Source organism: Oncorhynchus mykiss, chromosome 9 (genome assembly GCF_013265735.2).
Source record: "Oncorhynchus mykiss isolate Arlee chromosome 9, USDA_OmykA_1.1, whole genome shotgun sequence".
Taxonomy (NCBI): domain Eukaryota; kingdom Metazoa; phylum Chordata; class Actinopteri; order Salmoniformes; family Salmonidae; genus Oncorhynchus; species Oncorhynchus mykiss.
Window position 1 is genome coordinate 37,895,300 of NC_048573.1, and position 23,100 is coordinate 37,918,399.

The following is a 23,100-nucleotide window of genomic DNA, read 5'->3' on the forward strand; positions in this document are numbered from 1 at the left end:
CAGGTGTACTTTATTTAACTAATTATGTGACTTCTGATTGTAATTGGTTGCACCAGATCTTATTTAGGGGTTTCATTGAAAAAGGGGTGAATATATATGCACACACCACTTTTCCATTTTTTGAATTTTTTAAACAAGTACTTTTTTTTTCATTTCACTTCACCAATTTAGACAATGTTGTGCATTTCCATTACATTAATTTAAATTACAGGTTGTAATGCAACAAAATAAAAAATAAATGCCAAAGGGGGTTGAATACCTTTGCAAGGCACCGCAAGCCTGATCAGCTCAGAATACCTAAGGGTGAGTTAAATGATTTTGAAAAAGCAATTACAGAAATTAACTGGAATCTTCTGTCCTGTAAAAATGTGGAAGCTGACAGTCAGGTTTTTCTATCCACAATCCAGCCCACAAATAGCTACAAGGAAATCAAAACCTGGCCAAAAGAGCCACTCAGCACTGAAAATGTTATAGTTTTTTATTTCACCAGGTAGGCCAGTTGAGAACAACTTCTCATTTACAACTGCGACCTGGCCAAGATAAAGCAAAGCAATGCGACCAAAAACAACACAGAGTTAAACATAGGATAAACAAAAGTACAGTCAATAACACAATAGAATAATCTATATACAGTGTGTGCAAACGGAGTAAGGAGGTAAGGCAATAAATAGGCCATAGTAGCAAAGAATTACAATTTAGCAAATCAACACTGAAGTGATAGATGTGCAGAGGATGATGTGCAAGTAGAAATACTGGTGTGCAAAAGAGCAAAAAAAGTAAATAAAAACAATATGGGGATGAGGTAGGTAATTGGGTGGGCTATTTACAGGTGGGCTATGTACAGCTGCAGCGATCGCTAAGCAGCTCAGACAGCTGATGTTAGTTAGCTGAAGTTAGTGAGGGAGATATGTCTCCAACTTCAGAGATTCGTTCCAGCAGAGAACTGGAAGGAAAGGCGGCCAAAGTGGATGTTAGCTTTGGGTATAACCAGTGAGATATACCTGCTGGAGTGCGTGACACGGGTGGGTGTTGTTATGGTGAACACGAGCTGAGATAAGGTGGAGCTTTACCTAGCAAAGAATTATAGATGACCTGGAGCCAGAGGGTCTGGCGACGAATATGTAGCGAGGGCCAGCCGACGAGAGCATACAGGTCACAGTGGTGGGTGGTATATGGGGCATCCAGTTTGCTGAGTAGAGTGTTGGAGGTTATTTTGTAAATGACATCGCCGAAGTCGAGGATCAGTAGGATAGTCAGTTTTACGAGGGTATGTTTGGCAGCGTGAGTGAAGGAGACTGTTGCGAAATAGGAAGCCGATTCTAGATTTAATTTTGGACTGGAGATGCTTAACATGAGACTGGAAGGAGAGTTTACAGTCTAGCCAGACACCTAGGTATTTGTAGTTGTCCACATGTTCTAAGTCAGAAGCGTCCAGAGTAGTGATGCTAGTCGGGCGGGCGGGTGCGTGCAGCGATCGGTTGAAGAGCATGCATTTAGTTTTAATAGCGTTTAAGAGCAGTTGGAGGCCGCGGAAGGAGTGTTGTATGGCATTGAAGCTCATTTGGAAGTTTGTTAACACAGTGTACAAAAACGGGCCAGATGTATACAGAATGGTGTCGTCTGCGTAGAGGTGGATCAAGGAATCACCTGCAGCGAGAGCGACATCATTGACATATACAGAGAAAAGAGTCAGCCTGAGAATTGAACCCTGTGGCACCCCCATAGAGACTGCCAGAGATCTGGACAACAGGCCCCCCGATGTGACACACTGAACTCTATCTGAGATGTAGTTGGTGAACCAGACGAGGCAGTCATTTGAGAAACTAAGGCTGTTGAGTCTGCCGATAAGAATAGTGTGATTGACAAAGTTGAAAGCCTTGGCCAGGTCGATGGAAACGGCTGCACAGTACTGTCTTTTATCGATGGTGGTTATGATATTGTTAGTACCTTGAGCGTGGCTGAGGTGCACCCGTGAACAGCTCAGAAACTGGATTGCACAGCGGAGAAGGTACGGTGGGATTCGAAATGGTCAGTGATCTGTTTGTTACCTTGGCTTTAGAAGACTTTAGAAAGGCAGGGCAGGATGGATATAGGTCTGTAACAGTTTGGGTCTAGAGTGTCACCCCCTTTGAAGAGGAGGATGACCGCGGCAGCTTTCCAATCTTTAGCAATCTCAGACGATACAAAAGAGAGTTGTAATAGGGGTTGCAACAACAAAATTGCGGCGGAAAACTTTAGAAAGAGAGGGTCCAGATTGTCTAGCCGAGCTGATTCATACGGGTCCAGGTTTTGCAGCTCTTTCAGAACATCTGCGATCTGGATTTGGGTGAAGGAGAAGCTGGGGAACCTTGGGCAAGTAGCTGTGGGGGGTGTGGAGCTGTTGGCTGGGGTTGGGGTAGCCAGTAGGAAAGAATGGCCAGCCGTAGAGAAATGCTTCTTGAAATTCTCGATTATCGTGGATTTATCGGTGGAGACAGTGTTTCCTAGCCTCAGTGCAGTGAGCAGCTGGGAGGAGGTGCTCTTATTCTCCATGGACTTTACAGTGTCCTAGAACTTTTTGGAGTTAGAGCTACAGGATGCAAATTTATTTTTGAAAAAGCTATCCTTTGCTTTCCTAACTGACTGTGTGTATTGGTTTCTGACTGCCCTGAAAAGTTGCATATCCCGAGGACTATTCGATGCTAGTGCAGTACGCCACAGGATGTTTTTGTGCTGGTCGAGGGCAGTCAGGTCTGGAGTGAACCAAGGGCTATATCTGCTCTTAGTTCTACATTTTTTGAAAGGGGCATGCTTATTTAAGATGGTGAGGAAATTACGTTTAAAGAACAACCAGGCATCCTCAACTGATGGGATGAGATCAATATCCTTACAGGATACCCGGGCCAGGTCAATTAGAAAAACCTGCTCGCAGAAGTGTTTTAGGGAGCGTTTGACAGTGATGAGGGGTGATCGTTTGACCGCGTGCCCATTACTGATGCAGGCAATGAAGCAGTGATCGCTGAGATCCTGATTGAAAACAGCAGAGGTGTATTTGGAGGGAAAGTTGGTCAGGATAATATCTATGAGGGTGCCCATGTTTACGGATTTAGGGTTGTACCTGGTGGGTTCCTTGATAATTTGTGTGAAAGAACGAGATCATGCACCAAAAACAGCCCTGAAGTCCAAATTAGAACATGATGGATGTAGGTTTACCATGTTGAGAGAAATAAGACAATGAAAGAAATCAGACAGGCCAGGGCAAACTTTTTTTATTAACATAATTGGTGAAGCTAAGGAAAATTCTAAATTGATCTGGGAGAATCTAATGAAGCTGACAGGGAAAGACAATAGTAACACTGTAAAAATACTAGAAATAAACGTGAATGTCAGTCTATCACAGGATGCAGTCAAAATAGCAACAGCCTTCAACTCATACTTTGTTGTCTCTGGCAAGGTACTCACACTTCTCCTCCACTGGTTTCTTGGGCTCAGTGCCAGTGAATGAGACTCAAGCTGTCTTCACCATAAAGGAGGTTTCTGAGTCAGAGGTGAACAAGGTGATTAGCTCCCTAAATAAATTTAATGATTTATGTGTTTTGGCTGGACTCTACCTTTCTTAAAACTACAAAAATTACTCACTGGCCCCATTACTCACTGGCCCCCCAACACATGTATTGGTCAGGGGGTGTTTGCAAGTGTCTGGAAGTCGGCCATAATAGCATCTTTAAATCAGGTGACTCTGCTGACGTGAGTAACTACAGGCCCATTAGTATACTACCTGTGGTGTTGAAGGTTACTGAAAAGTGTGTAGCAGAGCAACTGATTGCCCACCTCAACAAAATCCCCTTCACATTACACTCCATGCAGTTTGGCTTCAGAGCAAACCACTCCACAGAAACAGACAACTGTTTTCTTCTGCAAAATGTGAAGTCCAAGATGGACAAAGGGGGCGTTGCTGGGATTGTGTTCCTAGACCTAAGGAAAGCCTTTGATACTGTTATCCATGAGGTTCTCATCACAAAACTGTCCAAGTTCAACTTTTCCCCTGATGCCTTGAGAAGGATGAAATCTTACTGTACCTTGAAGGCTGAACTAAGCAATGAGATGTCGCCTTCCCTCAGCTATGATGTGGGTGTGCCCCAAGGGTCAATACTGAGGTCCCTCCTGTTCAGCCTGTAAATTAATGATCGGCCTTCTGTCTGTTCTGGGTCTGAAGTACAAATGAAGTACAAATGTATGGAGATTATACAGTGATATATGTGCATGCAAAGAGCAAACAACAAGCTTCAAAATAACTACTGTAATGGTCCAGTGACTCATGTTTGCATCTCAATGTGAAAAAACTGTCTGCATGTTCTTCACAAATAGGGCAACTGAAGCTACTGGGCCAGATGTATGTGTGTCAGGGGAGAAACTCCCGGTGGAAGCTTGGTATCATACTTGATTCCAATCTCTTTTAAAAAGCAGGTGAAAAGGTTTACTCAAATTACCAAATTCAACCTAGCTAATGTCCAAAACATTTTTAGAAATTGACCACGGAGGCAGAAAAACTGTAATTCAATGCTATGATACTCCCTACCTTAAACTGCTTGACAAGTTGGGCCCAAGCTTGCAGTACAACATTAAAAACCCATTCAGTCTGTAAACAGGCTCTCAAAATGCTTGGTCGAAAGCCCAATAGACATCACTGTCACATCCTCAGAAAGCATGAGCTCCTAATTTGGGAAAATCTTGAAGATCCTAAATGGCCTGGTCTGCCATGAAAGGTGACTGTATAGTCCCGTTAAGGAAAAGCACCAATATTCAAACTGCTTTCTCTGTAAGAGCTTCCCTTGTCTGGAACACACTGCCATCAGACATACATAACTGCACCACCTATTGCACCTTCACAAAGTAAAACATAAAGACATGGCTAAAGGACAATCAGACTTGTGAACAAAATCCCTAGTTGTGTATTGCCACTTACATGTTATCTGTTGTCTGTAGCTTGTGTGGTGTAGAAAACACTTTGTTGCTTCTATATATTTTGTATCAGGACTCAGGCGGATAATACAAGTCTGAGTTTATTATAGTACAAGGGGCAGGCAAAATGTAAGTCAAGGCAGGCAAAGAGTCGTAATCCAAATCCGAGTCAGGCAGGTACAGGACAGCGGGCAGGATCAGGGTCAGGACAGGCAGAAAGGTCAGAACTGGGAAGACTAAGAAAAATAAAAAGTAGAGCACAGGAAACATGGGAACATGCTGGTGGGACGTCACAGGACAAGAAGAAATGGCAACAAACAGAAAATACACCGGAGATAATGGGGACAAATGGGAGACACCTGGTGGGGGTGGAGACGAGCACAAGACAGGTGAAACAGAGCAGGGTCTGACATTTTGTTTTGTTGCTTTGCGTGTGCTCACTGCTCACTGTCTATCTGCACTGCTGTTGAAAATTAGCCAGGTTGCTAAAACCGGGCACTTTTACTGAAACGTTGATTAATATGCACTATCCCTTTAAAAATAAACCCTCTTTGATAAGACAAGCCTAAATAAGTTCAGGAGTAAAAATGTGCTTAAGTCAAATAATAAGTTGCGTTGACTCACTCTTTTTGCAATAATAGTGTTTAACATAATTTCTGAATGACAACGTCATCTCTGTACAGCACATACAATTAGCTGTAAATTGTTCTTGTCGCATACAAATATTGTGCAGATGTTATTGCGACATGCTTGTGTTCCTAGTTCCAACAGTGAAGTAGTATCGAACAATTCACAACAATACACATAAATCTAAAAGTAAAATAATGTAATTAAGAAATATATAAATATTAGGACAAGCAATGTCGGAGACCGGAGTGTGTATACGTACAGTTGAAGTTGGAAGTTTACATACACTTAGGTTGAAGTCATTAAAACTCGTTTTTCAACCACTCCACAAATTTCTGGTTAACAAACTATAGTTTTGGCAAGTCAGTTCGGACATCTACTTTGTGCATGACACACGTAATTTTCCAACAATTGTTTACAGACAGATTATTTCACTTATAATTCACTGCATCACAATTCCATTGAGTCAGAAGTTTACATACACTAAGTTGACTCTGCCTTTAAACAGCTTGAACAATTCCAGAAAATTATGTCATGGCTTTAGAAGCTTCTGATAGGCTAGTTGGCATAATTTGAGTCAATTGGAGGTGTACATCTGGATCTATTTCAAGGCCTACCTTCAAACTCAGTGCCTCTTTGTTTGACATCATGGGAAAATCAAAAGAAATCAGCCAAGACCTCAGAAAGAGGAGACCTCAGCCTGGTTCATCCTTGGGAGCATTTTCCAAATGCCTGAAGGTACCACGTTCATCTGTACAAACAATAGTACGTAAGTGTAAAGACCATTTTACCACGCAGCCGTCATACCGCTCATGAAGGAGATGCATACTGTCTCCTAAAGATGAACGTACTTTGGTGTGAAAAGTGCAAGTCAATCCCAGAACAACAGCAAAGGACCTTGTGAAGATGCCGGGGGAAACAGGCACAAAAGGGGGAGGGCTTGCAAGCAGAAGAACACCATCCCAACCGTGAAGCATGGGGGTGGCAGCATCATGTTGTGGGGGTGCTTTGCTGCAGGAGGGACTGGTGCACGTCATAAAATACATGGCATCATGAGGTAGGAAAATTATGCTGATATATTGAAGCAACATCTCTGGACATCAGTCAGGAAGTTAAAGCTTGGTCGCAAATGGGTCTTCCAAATGGACAATGACCCCAAGCATACTTCCAAAGTTGTGGCAGACCTGAAAAAGCGTGTGCAAGCAAGGAGGCTGACAAATCTGACTCAGTTACACCAGCTCTGTCAGGAGGAATGGGCCAAAATTCACCCAACCTATTGTGGGAAGCTTGTGGAAGGCTACCCAAAACGTTTCTCCAATCTTAAACAATTTAAAGTCAATGCTACCAAATACTAATTGACTGTATGTAAACTTCTGACCCGCTGGGAATGTGATGAAAGAAATAGAAGCTGAAATAAATCATTCTCTCTATTATTCTGACATTTCCCATTCTTAAAATAAAGTGGTGATTCTAACTGACCTAAGACAGGGAATTTGTACTAGGATTAAATGTCAGGAATTGTGAAAAACTGAGTTTAAATGTATTTGACTAAGGTGTATGTAAACTTCCGACTTCAATTGTATATACAGTACCAGTCAAATGTTTGGACACAGCTACTCATTCAAGGGTTTATCTTTATTTTTACTATTTTGTACATTATAGAATAACAGTGAAGATTTTAAAACTATGAAATCACACATTTGGAATCATGTAGTAACCAAAAAAGTTAATAAATCAAAATATATTTTATATTTGAGTCTTCAAAGTAGCCAGTCTTTGCCTTGATGACAGCTTTGTACACTCTTTGCAGTTTCTCAACCAGCTTCATGAGGTAGTCACCTGGAATGCGTTTCAATTATTAACAGGTGTGCTTTGTTAAAAATTAATTTGTGGAATTTCTTTCCTTCTTACTGAGTTTGAGCCAATCAGTTGTGTTGTGACAAGGTAGGGTTGGTATACAGAAGATAGACCTATTTGTAATATGCAGTATATACAGTACATATGAAATTAGTAAAACATTATGTAAAAAATTATTAAAGTGACTAGAGTTCCATTGCTAAAGTAACCAGTGATTCCATGTCTATGTACATAGGACAGCATCCTCTCAGGTGCAGGGTTGAGTAACTTGGGTGGTAGCTGGCTATTGATGACTATTTAACAGTCTGATGGCCTTTTTCAGTGTCTCAGTCCAAGCGTGGATGCACCTGTACTGACATCGCTTTCTGGACGATAGCGGGGTGGCTCGGGTAGTTGATGTCCTTAATTATCTTTTTGTCCTTCCTGTGACGTTCCTGTGAAGTCAGGTGCTATAGGTGTCCTGGAGGGCAGGCAGTGTTCCTTTGGTGAAGCGTTGGGCAGACTGCACCACCTTCTGGAGAGCCCTGCTCTCAATTGTGCATCTGTGAAGGTTTGTGAGGATCTTAAGGGCCTAGCCAAATTTCTTTAGCCTCCTAAAGAGGTGTTGTTGCACCTTCTTCACCACGCTGTCTGTGTGGATTGATCACTTCAGATTATTATTGATATGTACGAAGAGGAATTTGAAGCTTTTCACCTTCTCCAGTATGGTCCCGTCAATGTCGATGGGGGCGTGCTCCCTCTGCTCTCAGTCCACGATCAGCTCCTTTGTTTTGTTGATGTTGAGGGTGAGGTTATTTTCCTGGCTTCACACCGCCAGGGTCCTCACCTCCTCCCTGTAGGCTATCTCGTCATTGCTGTTAATCAGGCCTACTACTGTTGTGTCATCTGCAAACTTGATGACTGAGTTGGAGGCGTGTGTGGCCACGCAGTCATGGGTGGACAGGGAGTACAGGAGGAGGCTGAGCACGCACCCCTGTGTTGAGGAACAGCGTAGTGGAAGGGTTGTTTCCCACCTTCACCACCTGGGGGCGGCCCATCAAGAAGTCCAGGATCCAGTTGCACAGGGCAGGCTTCCGACCCAGGGCTCAGAGCTTAATGATGAGCTTGGAGTTTTCTATCAAGACGACATCGAATGTTCCTGAGTGGCCTAGTTACAGTTTTGACTTTAGTCTCCTTGAAGATCTATGGCAAGATTTGAAAATGGCTGTCTAGCAATGATCCACAACCAACTTGGTTGTTGGTTGTGCAAATATTATACAATCTAGGTGTGAAAGCTTAGAGACCCACAAAGACTCTCAGCTGTGATCGCTGCCAAAGGTGATTCTAGCATGGATTGACTCAGGGTGTGGATACTAATGTAATTGATATATTTCTGTATTTGATTTTCAATACATTTGCAAGAAATTCTAGATATGTTTTCACTTTGTCATTATGGGGTATTGACTGGTGAGAATGATATGTATATATTTGTAATCCGTTTTAAATTCAGGCTTGAACACAACAAAATGTGGAACATGTCAAGAGGTGTGAATACTTTCTGGAGGCCCTGTATGTGATTTGACAGTTGTATAGATGCAATTTATGACAGGTTATTACATATTAACTACAGGTTATCAAGGATTTATACAGTGAAGTGGGTGCGTTAATGCAGTCAATAATTCTCATATCAACAATGTGAATATGAATTTTCCAATTGCAGTACCAGGCGTGGACTGCAAGCAGGAACAATACCATGAGGGTAAGTGTTGCTGTGCACTAACTATCAGAATCGTGTCTACTTGACACCACACACTCCATTGATACATACACACTGCATGAAATTGTTGCCTTCATGTTTGTTTTCCTGTGTTTTCACGGCTCCTCTGCTCTCTCCTTAGAGTAACTCTTCGAAGTACTCACGCTCCTTCGGCATGCTGTCGGACCAGCACATTTCAGAGCACATAGACCGGGTAAGATACCTGTCCCCAAGCAACACAGCCATTACAGAACCGGTTGTGTGTACACTGGCCCAAGGGCATCAGAGAGGGATCTGTGGGTCCCAGAGGGGGAACCACCTCAGGCCAGCCCCTGTGTAATCACACAATGAGACCCGTAATCCTCACTAAGAGGCATTTTAGCACAACTCCTTTGTATTAGCGTGGTAGAGTACTGTGTAACACCAGGTGTTTGTACAGTACCAGGGTTTAAAACATCCGACCTGACACGTATGTGACATGTAGAAAATGTCACAAATAGCCTGTGCTGTGAAAACAAAGACGGACAATTATTTTGAGATGTGAATGATGCACCATGTGGTCTTGAAAACAGTAACTAACTATGGTGGTGATATTTGTCTTTTCGCTACTACATATATTCTTTATTGTAAGAAATATCCCTCAGTTGGATATATTATAAGTACTTCATTAGTTACTAGTATTGAGAGTTTTTTAAGATCTTGTAGAAATGTAATTATTGAAAAGTTTAATAGTTAACATCCTCTAACGTTGGCGTATTGGTTCCCCAGAGGCTGTATATGATTGGAGATGAGGTGGACTACCAACCCTACGAGTACAGATACGAGGGGAGAGGCAGCAAGTGCCAGTCGCTGGATGAGCTGTCGCTAAGTAACCAGGGGGATGACTTGAAGTTCCTAGGGGACCTGGGGTCAAAGTTCAACACCCTGGGGGGCATCTGTCGCCAGGACATGTAGGAGAGGAAAATTAGGGTGTAGACACACACACCTGGCTGGACTGGGAAATGGTGCTTCTTAGACATGTCTGTCATCGTCCCCTGTTTGAGGTGAATGGGGGGGGGTGACCTATCAGTTGAAGAAGACACAGCTACACCAAACTTCCTCCATTGTGATTTTGGATCAAGCTTTGCATTATCAACATCAGTGGGGCATTTTCTTACAGACCGAAACTGTTGTGGATTGGCTTTTATCCAGAAGAAGGACTGGGAGAGACTGCTGATATTTTTGTCTGACACAATGAATGATGAACTTACTGTACTGAATAAACCGTATCATGCTCGGATGGCTTTATGGACTTCGGTTTTGACAGGGCTGGGGTGTGTTTGTATGGCGTTTTGTTATGTTATGTGTTTTTTTATCATCGCCACGCTTCACAGTATTTTCAACAGAATCGTATAATCACTTGATCTACTGGTTATGCCGGAATGAGATTTACTTCAATGCTATGACTTCGATAGAAATTTCGAAATGTCAACACCACTTCTGTGGGAACATGAGAATTGTGTGAATCATACTTTTTATGGCCTTTTTTCTGCTTAGGATATGGATATGGATTTACCCAAGTTGCTTAAAATGTTTATTAAAAAAAGAACCTGGAATTAATGTGTACATTTGCCATCATGACAACCTTAACCTCCTTGCCATCCAAGTGAGAGGATAAACCCACCACAGAGTAGATGTAATATCTACATAAGTACAATGTAATTACTAGGTGTTACACAGGATTTAGCTAGTTAAAATGAAGTGTATCTTGAGGGGTACTTACTTGTACTTAATGTGTACTTATATAGTACATTACCCATCCTGACAACCTGGCCCTCAATTTAAAGCTTCCGGAGCGAGAAGTGAGAAAATAAACACATTAGTATACCACAGAGTACATGTAATGTCTGCATAAGTACTATGAATTAATAGGCGTTGCACAGGATTTAGCTAGTTTAAGTTAAGTGTATTTCAATGTAATTATCACGCCCTGGCCATAGAGAGGCTTTTTATTCTCTATTTTGGTTAGGTCAGGGTGTGACTAGGGTGGGCGTTCTATGTTATTTTTTCTATGTTTTTGTTCTACGTTTTGTATTTCTGGTTTTGGCCTGGTATGGTTCCCAATCATAGGCAGCTGTCAATCGTTGTCTCTGATTGAGAAACATATTTAGGCAGCCTGTTTTCCCACTATGGGTTGTGGGTAGTTATTTTCTGTTTAGTGTGTGTTGCACCTGACGGAGCTGTTTCGGTTGTGCCTTTTGTTACTTTGTATTTAGTGTTCAGTTATATTTAATAAAATGCTGAACACGTACCACGCTGCACCTTGGTCCTCACCTTCTTCCACCAACGACAATCATTACAGTAATTATTAATTAATTATTACTTACTACTCATTACGGAGTGAAACATAACATAAGATGAGCTTCTACTTTAGTCAACTTTATTGCAACATCTAAAAATATCTTACATTTCTTACCAAAAATTAAGGGTTTATATGGTTAATATATTGATTAATTAGATTAAACAAACATATAAGCCTCCTCAATAACATAAATATGTAGCCTACAGTTTGGTGAGTAGCTTAGATCATTGTTTTCCAACTCCAGTCCTGGACTATCCCCAACATTAAACATTTGTTGTAGCCCTGGACAAACCTGATTCAACTCATAAAGGGCTTGACGATTAGTTGACAAGTTGAATCAGGTTGTGTTTGCCTGGGGCTTCAATAAAAATGTGTACTGTTTGGGATACCCGAGGACTGGAGTTGGGTAACACTGACCTAGATAGTTAATTTCAAATCAAATCAAATCAAATTTAATTTGTCACATACACATGGTTAGCAGATGTTAATGCGAGTGTAGCGAAATGCTTGTGCCTCTAGTTCCGACAATGCAGTAATAACAAGTAATCTAACTAACAATTCCAAAACTACTGTCTTGTACACAGTGTAAGGGGATAAAGAATATGTACATAAGGATATATGAATGAGTGATGGTACAGAGCAGCATAGGCAAGATGAGTATGTAAACAAAGTGGCATAGTTTAAAGTGGCTAGTGATACATGTATTACATAAGGATACAGTCGATGACATAGAGTACAGTATATACGTATGCATATGAGATTAATAATGTAGGGTAAGTAACATTATATAAGGTAGCATTGTTTAAAGTGGCTAGTGATATATTTACATCATTTCCCATCAATTCCCATTATTAAAGTGGCTGGAGTTGAGTCAGTGTCAGTGTGAAGGGCAGCAGCCACTCAGTGTTAGTGGTGGCTGTTTAACAGTCTGATGGCCTTGAGATAGAAGCTGTTTTTCAGTCTCTCGGTCCCAGCTTTGATGCACCTGTACTGACCTCGCCTTCTGGATGATAGCGGGGTGAACAGGCAGTGGCTCGGGTGGTTGATGTCCTTGATGATCTTTATGGCCTTCCTGTGACATCGGGTGGTGTAGGTGTCCTGGAGGGCAGGTAGTTTGCCCCCGGTGATGCGTTGTGCAGACCTCACTACCCTCTGGAGAGCCTTACGGTTGAGGGCGGTGCAGTTGCCATACCAGGCGGTGATACAGCCCGCCAGGATGCTCTCGATTGTGCATCTGTAGAAGTTTGTGAGTGCTTTTGGTGACAAGCCAAATTTCTTCAGCCTCCTGAGGTTGAAGAGGCGCTGCTGCGCCTTCTTCACGATGCTGTCTGTGTGAGTGGACCAATTCAGTTTGTCTGTGATGTGTATGCCGAGGAACTTAAAACTTGCTACCCTCTCCACTACTGTTCCATCGATGTGGATAGGGGGGTGTTCCCTCTGCTGTTTCCTGAAGTCCACAATCATCTCCTTAGTTTTGTTGACGTTGAGTGTGAGGTTATTTTCCTGACAACACACTCCGAGGGCCCTCACCTCCTCCCTGTAGGCCGTCTCGTCGTTGTTGGTAATCAAGCCTACCACTGTTGTGTCGTCCGCAAACTTGATGATTGAGTTGGAGGCGTGGGTGGCCACGCAGTCGTGGGTGAACAGGGAGTACAGGAGAGGGCTCAGAACGCACCCTTGTGGGGCCCCAGTGTTGAGGATCAGCGGGGAGGAGATGTTGTTGCCTACCCTCACCACCTGAGGGCGGCCCGTCAGGAAATCCAGTACCCAGTTGCACAGGGCGGGGTCGAGACCCAGGGTCTCGAGCTTGATGACGAGCTTGGAGGGTACTATGGTGTTGAATGCCGAGCTGTAGTCGATGAACAGCATTCTCACATAGGTATTCCTCTTGTCCAGATGGGTTAGGGCAGTGTGCAGTGTGGTTGAGATTGCATCGTCTGTGGACCTATTTGGGCGGTAAGCAAATTGGAGTGGGTCTAGGGTGTCAGGTAGGGTGGAGGTGATATGGTCCTTGACTAGTCTCTCAAAGCACTTCATGATGACGGATGTGAGTGCTACGGGGCGGTAGTCGTTTAGCTCAGTTACCTTAGCTTTCTTGGGAACAGGAACAACGGTGGCCCTCTTGAAGCATGTGGGAACAGCAGACTGGTATAGGGATTGATTGAATATGTCCGTAAACACACCGGCCAGCTGGTCTGCGCATGCTCTGAGGGCGCGGCTGGGGATGCCGTCTGGGCCTGCAGCCTTGCGAGGGTTAACACGTTTAAATGTCTTACTCACCTCGGCTGCAGTGAAGGAGAGACCGCATGTTTTCGTTGCAGGCCGTGTCAGTGGCACTGTATTGTCCTCAAAGCGGGCAAAAAAGTTATTTAGTCTGCCTGGGAGCAAGACATCCTGGTCCGTGACTGGGCTGGATTTCTTCCTGTAGTCCGTGATTGACTGTAGACCCTGCCACATGCCTCTTGTGTCTGAGCCGTTGAATTGAGATTCTACTTTGTCTCTGTACTGGCGCTTAGCTTGTTTGATAGCCTTGCGGAGGGAATAGCTGCACTGTTTGTATTCGGTCATGTTACCAGACACCTTGCCCTGATTAAAAGCAATGGTTCGTGCTTTCAGTTTCACACGAATGCTGCCATCAATCCACGGTTTCTGGTTAGGGAATGTTTTGATCGTTGCTATGGGAACGACATCTTCAACGAACGTTCTAATGAACTCGCACACAGAATCAGCGTATTCGTCAATGTTGTTATCTGACGCAATACGAAACATCTCCCAGTCCACGTGATGGAAGCAGTCTTGGAGTGTGGAGTCAGCTTGCTCGGACCAGCGTTGGACAGACCTCAGCGTGGGAGCCTCTTGTTTTAGTTTCTGTCTGTAGGCAGGGATCAACAAAATGGAGTCGTGGTCAGCTTTTCCGAAAGGGGGGCGGGGTAGGGCCTTATATGCGTCGCGGAAGTTAGAGTAACAATGATCCAAGGTCTTTCCACCCCTGGTTGCGCAATCGATATGCTGATAAAATTTAGGGAGTCTTGTTTTCAGATTAGCCTTGTTAAAATCCCCAGCTACAATGAATGCAGCCTCCGGATAAATCGTTTCCAGTTTGCAGAGAGTTAAATAAAGTTTGTTCAGAGCCATCGATGTGTCTGCTTGGGGGGGGATATATACGGCTGTGATTATAATCGAAGAGAATTCTCTTGGTAGATAATGCGGTCTACATTTGATTGTGAGGAATTCTAAATCAGGTGAACAGAAGGATTTGAGTTCCTGTATGTTTCTTTCATCACACCATGTCACGTTGGCCATGAGGCATACGCCCCCGCCCCTCTTCTTACCAGAAAGATGTTTGTTTCTGTCAGCGCGATGCGTGGAGAAACCCGTTGGCTGCATCACTTCGGATAGAGTCTCTCCAGTGAGCCATGTTTCAGTGAAGCAAAGGACGTTACAGTCTCTGATGTCCCTCTGGAATGCTACCCTTGCTCGGATTTCATCAACCTTGTTGTCAAGAGACTGGACATTGGCAAGAAGAATGCTAGGGAGTGGTGCACGGTGTGCCCGTCTCCGGAGTCTGACCAGAAGACCGCCTCGTTTCCCTCTCTTTCGGAGTCGTTTTTTTGGGTCGCTGCATAGGATCCACTCCGTTGTCCTGTTTGTAAGGCAGAACACAGGGTCCGCGTCGCGAAAAACATATTCTTGGTCGTACTGATGGTGAGTTGACGCTGATCTTATATTCAGTAGTTCTTCTCGACTGTATGTAATGAAACCTAAGATGACCTGGGGTACTAATGTAAGAAATAACACGTAAAAAAACAAAAAACTGCATAGTTTCCTAGGAACGCGAAGCGAGGCGGCCATCTCTGTCGGCGCCGGAAGTGTACTTTAGAACAACATGCTTGTGTTTTTCTTAGCTTTTTAATAAGCCTTAAGAGTCTAAGGGGGGATGTCATACCAAGGATCATTTACGTAGTTATTTGATTTTGAATTTTAAGACCCCTTGATGTACCTGTAAATATAAATAAATACATTATTCCTTATTCCCATTGTGCTATCAGCCCATGCAAACTAATTGAATAGCAGATTCACTACATGGAACAACAGCTAGTCCCCCCCAAAAAAAAATCTAAATGATGTTTGTTCTGAAGTCTCTGTTCTATATCTGAGAATGATCAGGAAACATGAGTTATTTTTTTGTATCCAAGCAGTCTCCATATACAATATACTGTACTTCCCATTCATTTTTTTCAACTGGTACTGGGGAACCTTCAGACGAGTCTTGTTAGGCCTGTGGGCATCATAGAGCAAAGCATGTAAGTGTTTGTGAGAGTCTCACCTTTAAATAGATGGGTCATATTATTGTGTTGCCCAAACTGTTTCGGACGCTACAGACAGAAGTTGGCAGATTGACTTCAGAGTCCCAAGACGCCTGTGGAGGTGACCCTGTTCTTTGTGCACTGTCACATAGTGCAAAACGGAGGACACCGTCGCGTCTTATCTTCCCATAGAGGGGTAGTAATAGTTTGCAGACGCTACAGACGATTTGGGAGAAGACTGATTTTCGGGATGTCTCGTGGTCTAACAGACACTGCTTTAGCTTTGTTTCGCCGCAGACGAGGAAGTGTTACATAGGTGGGTGCGGTGGATTAAGACGCATCCCATGCAAATTTGAAATATCTTTAGGTTAAACTGACAGATATTTATGGGGATTTTTGCATTATGCAAATTCAATTTCAGCAGAAATTGATCTTACAAAATGGAAATCTACAACTGTTTCTGTCTTCATCTGTTTCTTTCTTGAATTTCCCCATCCTGGAGTCTGAGATCTTGTCGAAATCTGTGGTAGAGAAAAATTATATTTGACCATTTTTTCAGACACTCATCATCGTGATTTCTATAGTTTAGGCATACCTAGCTACCTAGCTAGTTGTTGTGTTATCCCACTAGCAATGATAGTGCTTACCTAGTGTTTAGCTACATTGAAAAGGAATGTTATGCATAGTGTGTTGACACAAGTAGCTAGCTAATGTTAACATGCTGGGTGTGTCTCACGTATAACCCTTGGGGTACAGATACCCTGTTAACAAGGTTCAGGGAAGATAAGACCATCGGGCCCAGTTAACGTTAGCTAGCTAGGCAGCTAGCTAGTAGTGACCATAGCATAATTGCCAGCATTAGGTAGCTTGTTAGCTAATCCCAAACAACTCAACAGATTGCATGGAAAGTATATTCTGTGGTTAGTAAACTAAACTAGCCTAGTTGGTAGGCAGATCAAAAATGCCAGCTAAAGTTTGCTAGCTAGCCACAGTTAACTGGCTAGCCAACACAGTAGGCTAGCTAGCTAGCAAATGCTAGCTAGCTAACTACCTATGCTAAATTGTCCAGCAGATGTATCCAAAAAAGCTCATCAAATTGCATGAAAAACATACTTTCTCTCTACTGTGTTGGCGTTTTTGACCTACAACACTTTGCACACTGATGTTCACAACCTTGTTCTTTGTGCACTGTCACATGACGTTAGTGTTAAGACTTGGGCACATTCGAGGTCGTCCTTATTTAGAGGGTGTTGTGCAGATCTTGACAAGATGCCTTACTTCCTGCTACAAGTAAATAATTGCCCCCAATGCATCCCATCCAAAAGTACAAATCTTCCTCAACAGTTAAAGCCTTCCAAGGTTACATGATGGAATAAGAGTTTGTCTCATCATTTTAAACCATTACTTAACCAAGCTTAATAGGCTGACAATTTGGCAAGCAGGAATGATTATCTCACAATTTTAACCATAACTGTTTATTAATGTGTAAAAAAATGTGTATTGCCGGTTAAAGTCATTGACCAATTGTCAAATGCACCGTTAAAATGTTTTTAACAATTGAAAGTATTTGTTTAAGTGAGCCGTTTGTAAACCCGTCTTTGCCATTAGACCTGTGCATCAGACTCCAGAGGCCTTTTTTGCAGAGTTATGTCAGTGAGGTGGTCAGTTTTCAATTGGCTAACACTAATCACAGTGGTTTGTGCAGTTTGAAATATGTTGTGGTCCGTGCTATTCAGATCCTAGAGACGTCCCTACCCCATTGAAGTTGACATTTTTAAATGGTTAATGTAAGAGTAAGGTTAGGGTTAGGTTGAGGTTAGGGTTAAGTTAGATAAGGGGTTAAGATTAGGGTTAGAATAGATTAGATAAGGGTTAGGTGAGGACATCCCAAGGATACCGAATAGCACTGACCAATAGCACTGGTGAGTTGTTGAGATCAGTGCCATTTAAGATGAGGGAGGATGATCACTATTTTTATGAACATGGCCTTATTTCTATTACAGCATATTGGATGACTGTCATTCATATTCCATTCATCCAGCTCAATGTAACATGGATATGTTTAGGCTCCTACATGATACTAACATTTTCCCTGTTCCCATCATGAGGTTGCTACAACCTAGCCTATGAAAGAAAGTTTACAATGTAGTTGCACAGGTCGAGAGACTTTTGAATAGTCAAGGTGACAGACAATGACACATTCAATACTCAATGCCGCCTTGCAGACTCTCACCTGCATCTAGCTAATCATAAAGCCAACATTTGCAAATGAGAGTTTCTATTGGACAAATTTAGGTATGTTCGTTCCCGTTTCGTTTGCTTTCGTTTAAGAAAATTTTTAACAGAATCGGCATAATGAATCCATGATCCATGAGCCTCCTAAGTCAATGTACCCAGAGGAGGACAGAAGCTAGCTGTCCTCCGGCTACACCATAGTGCCACTCTACAGAGTGCTGCTGAAGCTACTGTAGACCTGCATTGCAAAACAGAGTGTTTTAATCAATTATTTGGTGACATGAATATATTTAGTATAGTTTTTTTTATGTTTCACTATTTTTATTTGAATGAAATTCACTGAGGAGGATGGTTGACCTCTTCCTCTTCTGAGGAGCCTCCACTGGATGGGATGCTATTGTGAACTTTAACATTTGTAACAAGCATGGTATCAAGCATTCGTTGTAACATCTTTGTAATTACAGAATTAGGACCCCTTCAAATTAAGTGTTACCAAATTGCCTTTCCTTTTCAGCATCAGACCATCCTAATTCTCACTTGAAACATATTGTTTTGTGTTTAATAGGCCAAATTACACACTCTGTAAAAAAAAATGACCCCAGAAGGATTTGTTCTTGCAATTTGTAGTCTATGACATTTCAGATTTAGATATGATACGTTTTCACGAAGTACAGTAGCTTGGATGTAGTGAACTACTTTTTCAAAGTAGCTTTAGTTAAATAAACTGTATTTTTCTGAAGGTTAGATTTAGTGTAGCTTAACTTCTTCCAGTGTCAAGTAATTAGTAGTTTGGTAAACTGATTTCAGAGTAGCTTCCCCAACACTTGTATCCACCATCTACTGTAAATGACATGGGAGATGAATTCGCCTCCCATACAGTCAACAACCTTGTTGGTTTTGTTCATGAATGGAGAATGTGATTAAACTGATTGACTGAGGGGTGGGTCCTTCACTCCTTTTGTTAATAATGGATTAGAGCAATTGTACTGACATATACACTTTTTCCCATGTTATGGCAAGCTATGCAGTATAAAAAATGTTTAACTGCAGCGATAGAGACAAACAGCATGGGCTTAGCTTGGGCATTTATCACATCTTTCATTGTCTCCTTAGGGGCGTGGTAAAGAAGGAGGTTATGCTACTGTAACAGATTGGAATAGGGTTTCAGTACAGAAGATGATAGGGGTTAATGCTGGACATTTGAGACTGAAAGAGTTACGGATAAATAGGCAACAGGTAATTATAGACAAGATAACAGGAAATGCTTTACGTCAGTCAGTAACAACCAGCAAACTGCCATAGCTGCACCTGCTATGCTTCACTGCAAAATCAGAAGAGGTCCTCCCTCTCCAAAAATGCTGCTGTGTAACTTTGTTCATTTTGACCATTTCCAGTCTTACCCTCCCACATTTTCTGTTAGTAGCACCAACTTGGCATACTGTAGTATCTATCTATATTTGTTTTGTTCTTGAATGCTTGAACACAAGGATTTTGATTTGTTTTCTGGTTACTACATGATTCCATGTGTGTTATTTCATAGTTTTGATGTCTTTTAACTATTTAGAAAATAATAAAATAAAGAAAAATCCTGGAATGAGTAGGTGTGTCCAAACGTTTGACTTGTACTGTATATGGTAGTAGAGTAGTGGCCTGAGGGCACACAATGGGTTGTGAAATCTGTTGTAGATGGATTGTATTTTTTATTTTTTTATTGTACAACTGCCTTCATTTTGCTCCATTACCGAAATCTGTGATGTTTATTATTTTTTGACCTGTCAGGGTGTCACGACTTGCGCCGAAGTTGGTCCCTCTCCTTGTTCGTACTGCGGTCGACGTCACCGGTTTTCTAGTCACCACCGATCCACGTTTCATTTTCAATTTGTTTTGTCTTCATTGCACACACCTGGTTTCCATTCCATAATCATTGTTCCCTATTTAACCCTCTGGTTTCCCCCTTGGTTTTGTGCTTGTTTGTTATTGTCAAGTCGTCTCGTTTTGATACCTGGATTATTTGTCTCCTTCATGGAATATTGTTTTTGAGTAAAGTTACGGTTATTACTCATCTCTGTGTCCTGCGCCTGACTCCGCCTTACCCACACCACCTAGACTTTTGACACACGGACAGATAGTAACAAGACACTGCAATGACTACCCTTGTGTTTGCGTATCAGATCACCACTGATAAGCCCTGTAAATATGCAAATTATTCTCCACGGACACCTGCAGTGGAACACACGCTCACAGCCTGCTCTGGCCTTCTCGTTAAGCGTATGTCGACAGACGATGTTATACCGGTATACAAAAAAAGAGAGTGTGGATGTTGGATGGAGCAATGTGATTTGATCAACCGAACAACAGGACCGCATGTTAAAATGTTGTCCCAATCACTGCAATGAAAAGGGAGCCTTTTATGATGCATGTGTAGCGTTGTAGTCATAACCATTCTACGATCTGAATCCCATTTTGACGATTGTCCCAAAAAAAGTGTATCGCTTACTTAGTTAGTTGTCTTCATCCCGGGTGCAACATAAGGTCGCAACAATCTTCAGACACTGGAGTCTGTCTTTGGCATAGGCTTGTGCCCTGAGAGACCACGCCACCACTGTTTGTCACCATGCTGTTTTTGGCCTGCCTCGATGATGCATCTTCAGGACAGAACATGAGTGTATAAAAAAAAAAAGTGTATCGTTGTGTAAAATATGTGTTACTCTATGCCTTCTTAAATGGACAGCGCCTGTCTTGTCTTCCCAATCAAATATTATACCATCATATCCTCACCCTCCCTATCCAACCCACACATAATCATAGCACAATGGCTGAAATCAAAATCATGTCAAATGTTACAACCCTCTGGGTTCGAGGAAGTTCCTTTGTCATAACACGTCTGTTTTCTGATCTGATACTGACTTACAGTCGCTTTCTGTCTTAGTATTTGTTTAACAGATTGATGCTTCCTGTGTGATGGGAATGGGTATAGGTGGAGAAAGGTGTTGAAATTACTCCTGGCAAAGTATCAGACATATGCTCTGTATTGGCTCACATGGCTTTCATCGGAATACATTTGCAACGGTCATCAAAGATACTCCAAACTTTTAGATTTGTTATAATTGATCCAATATCGACTGAATTACAGCACAGAAAACATTTGACTGATATATTGACACATAAATTAAGAAAGATCCAGGTATTCAATTTCTTGTCAAATGTATCTTCTTAGAATGCACTCATATACCACTGAACAAAAATATAAACGCAACATGCAACACTTTCAAAGATTTTACTGAGTTACAGTTCATATGAGGAAATCAGTCAATTTAAATAAATTCATAAGGACATCATTTATGGATTTCACATGACTCGGAATACAGATGTGCATCTGTTGGTAAGGGGCCTGGATCAGAAAACCATTCAGCATCCGATGTGACCGCAATTTGCCTCAGGCAGCCTGACACATTTCCTTTGCACAGTGTTGATCAGGCTGTTGATTGTAGCCTGGGAATTTAGTTCCACTCCTCTTCAATGGCTGTGCAAACATGCTCAATGTGGGACATGTCTAGTGAGTATGCAGGCCAGCTCCTAGGAATGACTGTGTGTACAGATCCTTGCGACATGGGGCAGTACATTATCATGCTGAAACATGAGGTGTGAATGACGGATGAATGGTACGACAATGGGCCTCAGGATCTCGTCATGGTATCTCTCTGTGCATATTGCCATCGATAAAATGCAATTGTGTTCGTAGTCCATAGCTTATACCTGCCCATACCATAACCCCACCGCCACCATGAGACACGCTGATCACATCAACAAACTGCACACGCTGTCTGCCATCTGCCCGGTACAGTTGAAACCAGGATTCACACTTCTCCAGCGTGCCAGTGGCCATCGAAGGTCAGCCTTTGCCTACTGAAGTTGATTACGACGCTGAACTGCAGTCAGGTCAAGACCCTGGTGAGGACAATGAGCACACAGATGAATTTCTCTGAGACGGTTTCTGACATTTTCTTCAGAAATTCTTCAGTTGTGCAAACCCACAGTTTCATCAGCTGTCCGGGTGGTAGGTCTCAGACAATCCCGTAGGTGAAGAAGCCGGATGCAGAGGTCCTGGGCTGGCATGGTTAGACGTGGTCTGTGGTTCTGAGGCCGTTTGGATGTACTGGCAAATTCTCTAAAATGGCATTGGTAGAGAACATTAAATTCTCTGGCAACAGCTCTGTTGGACATTCCTACAGTCAACATGCAAATTGCATACTCCCTCAAAACATGAGACATCTGTGGCATTGTGTCGTGTTTAGAGTGGCATTTTAATGTCCCCAGCACAAGGTGCACCTGTGTAATGATCATGCTGTTTAATTAGCTTCTTGATATGCCACACCTGTCAGGTGGATGGATTATCTTTGCAAATGAGAAATGCTCACTAACAGGGATGTAAACAAATGTGTGCAAACATCTTTAGAGAAATAAGCTTTTCGTGCGTATGGCAAATTTCTGGGATCTTTTATTTCAGCTCATGAAACATGCAACCAATACTTCACATGTTGCGTTTGTGTTTTTTTTTTCAGTGTATGTGTTACAGTATTGTACGATTGTATTTTCTATCACCACACAGTCACAACAAGCATCCAGGCAGACACGTGGAATCTTTCTCAAGTCAACCAATATCCTTTTAATGTGTGTGGACCTTGCAGTAAAAAGCAGCAGACAGTCATTACACCATGCATTGTGCATGTTCACTGGTGTCTTACAGGAAAAACTTACATCACTGGGGATGAGCTCCCTGCCATCAAGGACCTCTATACCAGGCAGTGTCAGAGGGAGACCCCGACAATTGTCAAAGACTCCAGCCACCCAAGCCATAGACTGTTCTCTCTGCTACTGCAAGGAAAGTGATGCACTCTTCGGAAAAAAAAGGTTACAAAGGAGTTCTTTGCCTTATATATATATATATTATAAGCCTTATATTGTCATAAATAATTACATTTTAAATGCTAATAAGGCTGGTGGAACTGTGCATAGAGGGTTCTAGGACGAACCCTCCAAAGATAAAAGGGTTCTCG

The 23,100-nt window shown here is 42.4% G+C and overlaps 1 protein-coding gene across 2 annotated transcripts in view; it reads left to right on the forward strand.

The window, feature by feature from the left end:
• LOC110532006 (cadherin-like protein 26) overlaps positions 1–10,631 on the forward strand; it is a 42,251-nt gene extending 31,620 nt beyond the window's left edge. For both annotated transcript variants that reach the window (XM_021615578.2, XM_021615577.2), the window contains 3 exons: positions 9,125–9,163; positions 9,303–9,374; positions 9,929–10,631. In XM_021615578.2, the coding sequence (XP_021471253.1) occupies positions 9,125–9,163; positions 9,303–9,374; positions 9,929–10,114 (297 nt within the window). In that variant the 3' untranslated portion in view covers positions 10,115–10,631. The remainder of the gene's footprint in view (positions 1–9,124; positions 9,164–9,302; positions 9,375–9,928) is intronic.
• The last annotated feature ends 12,469 nt before the right edge of the window (positions 10,632–23,100 follow it).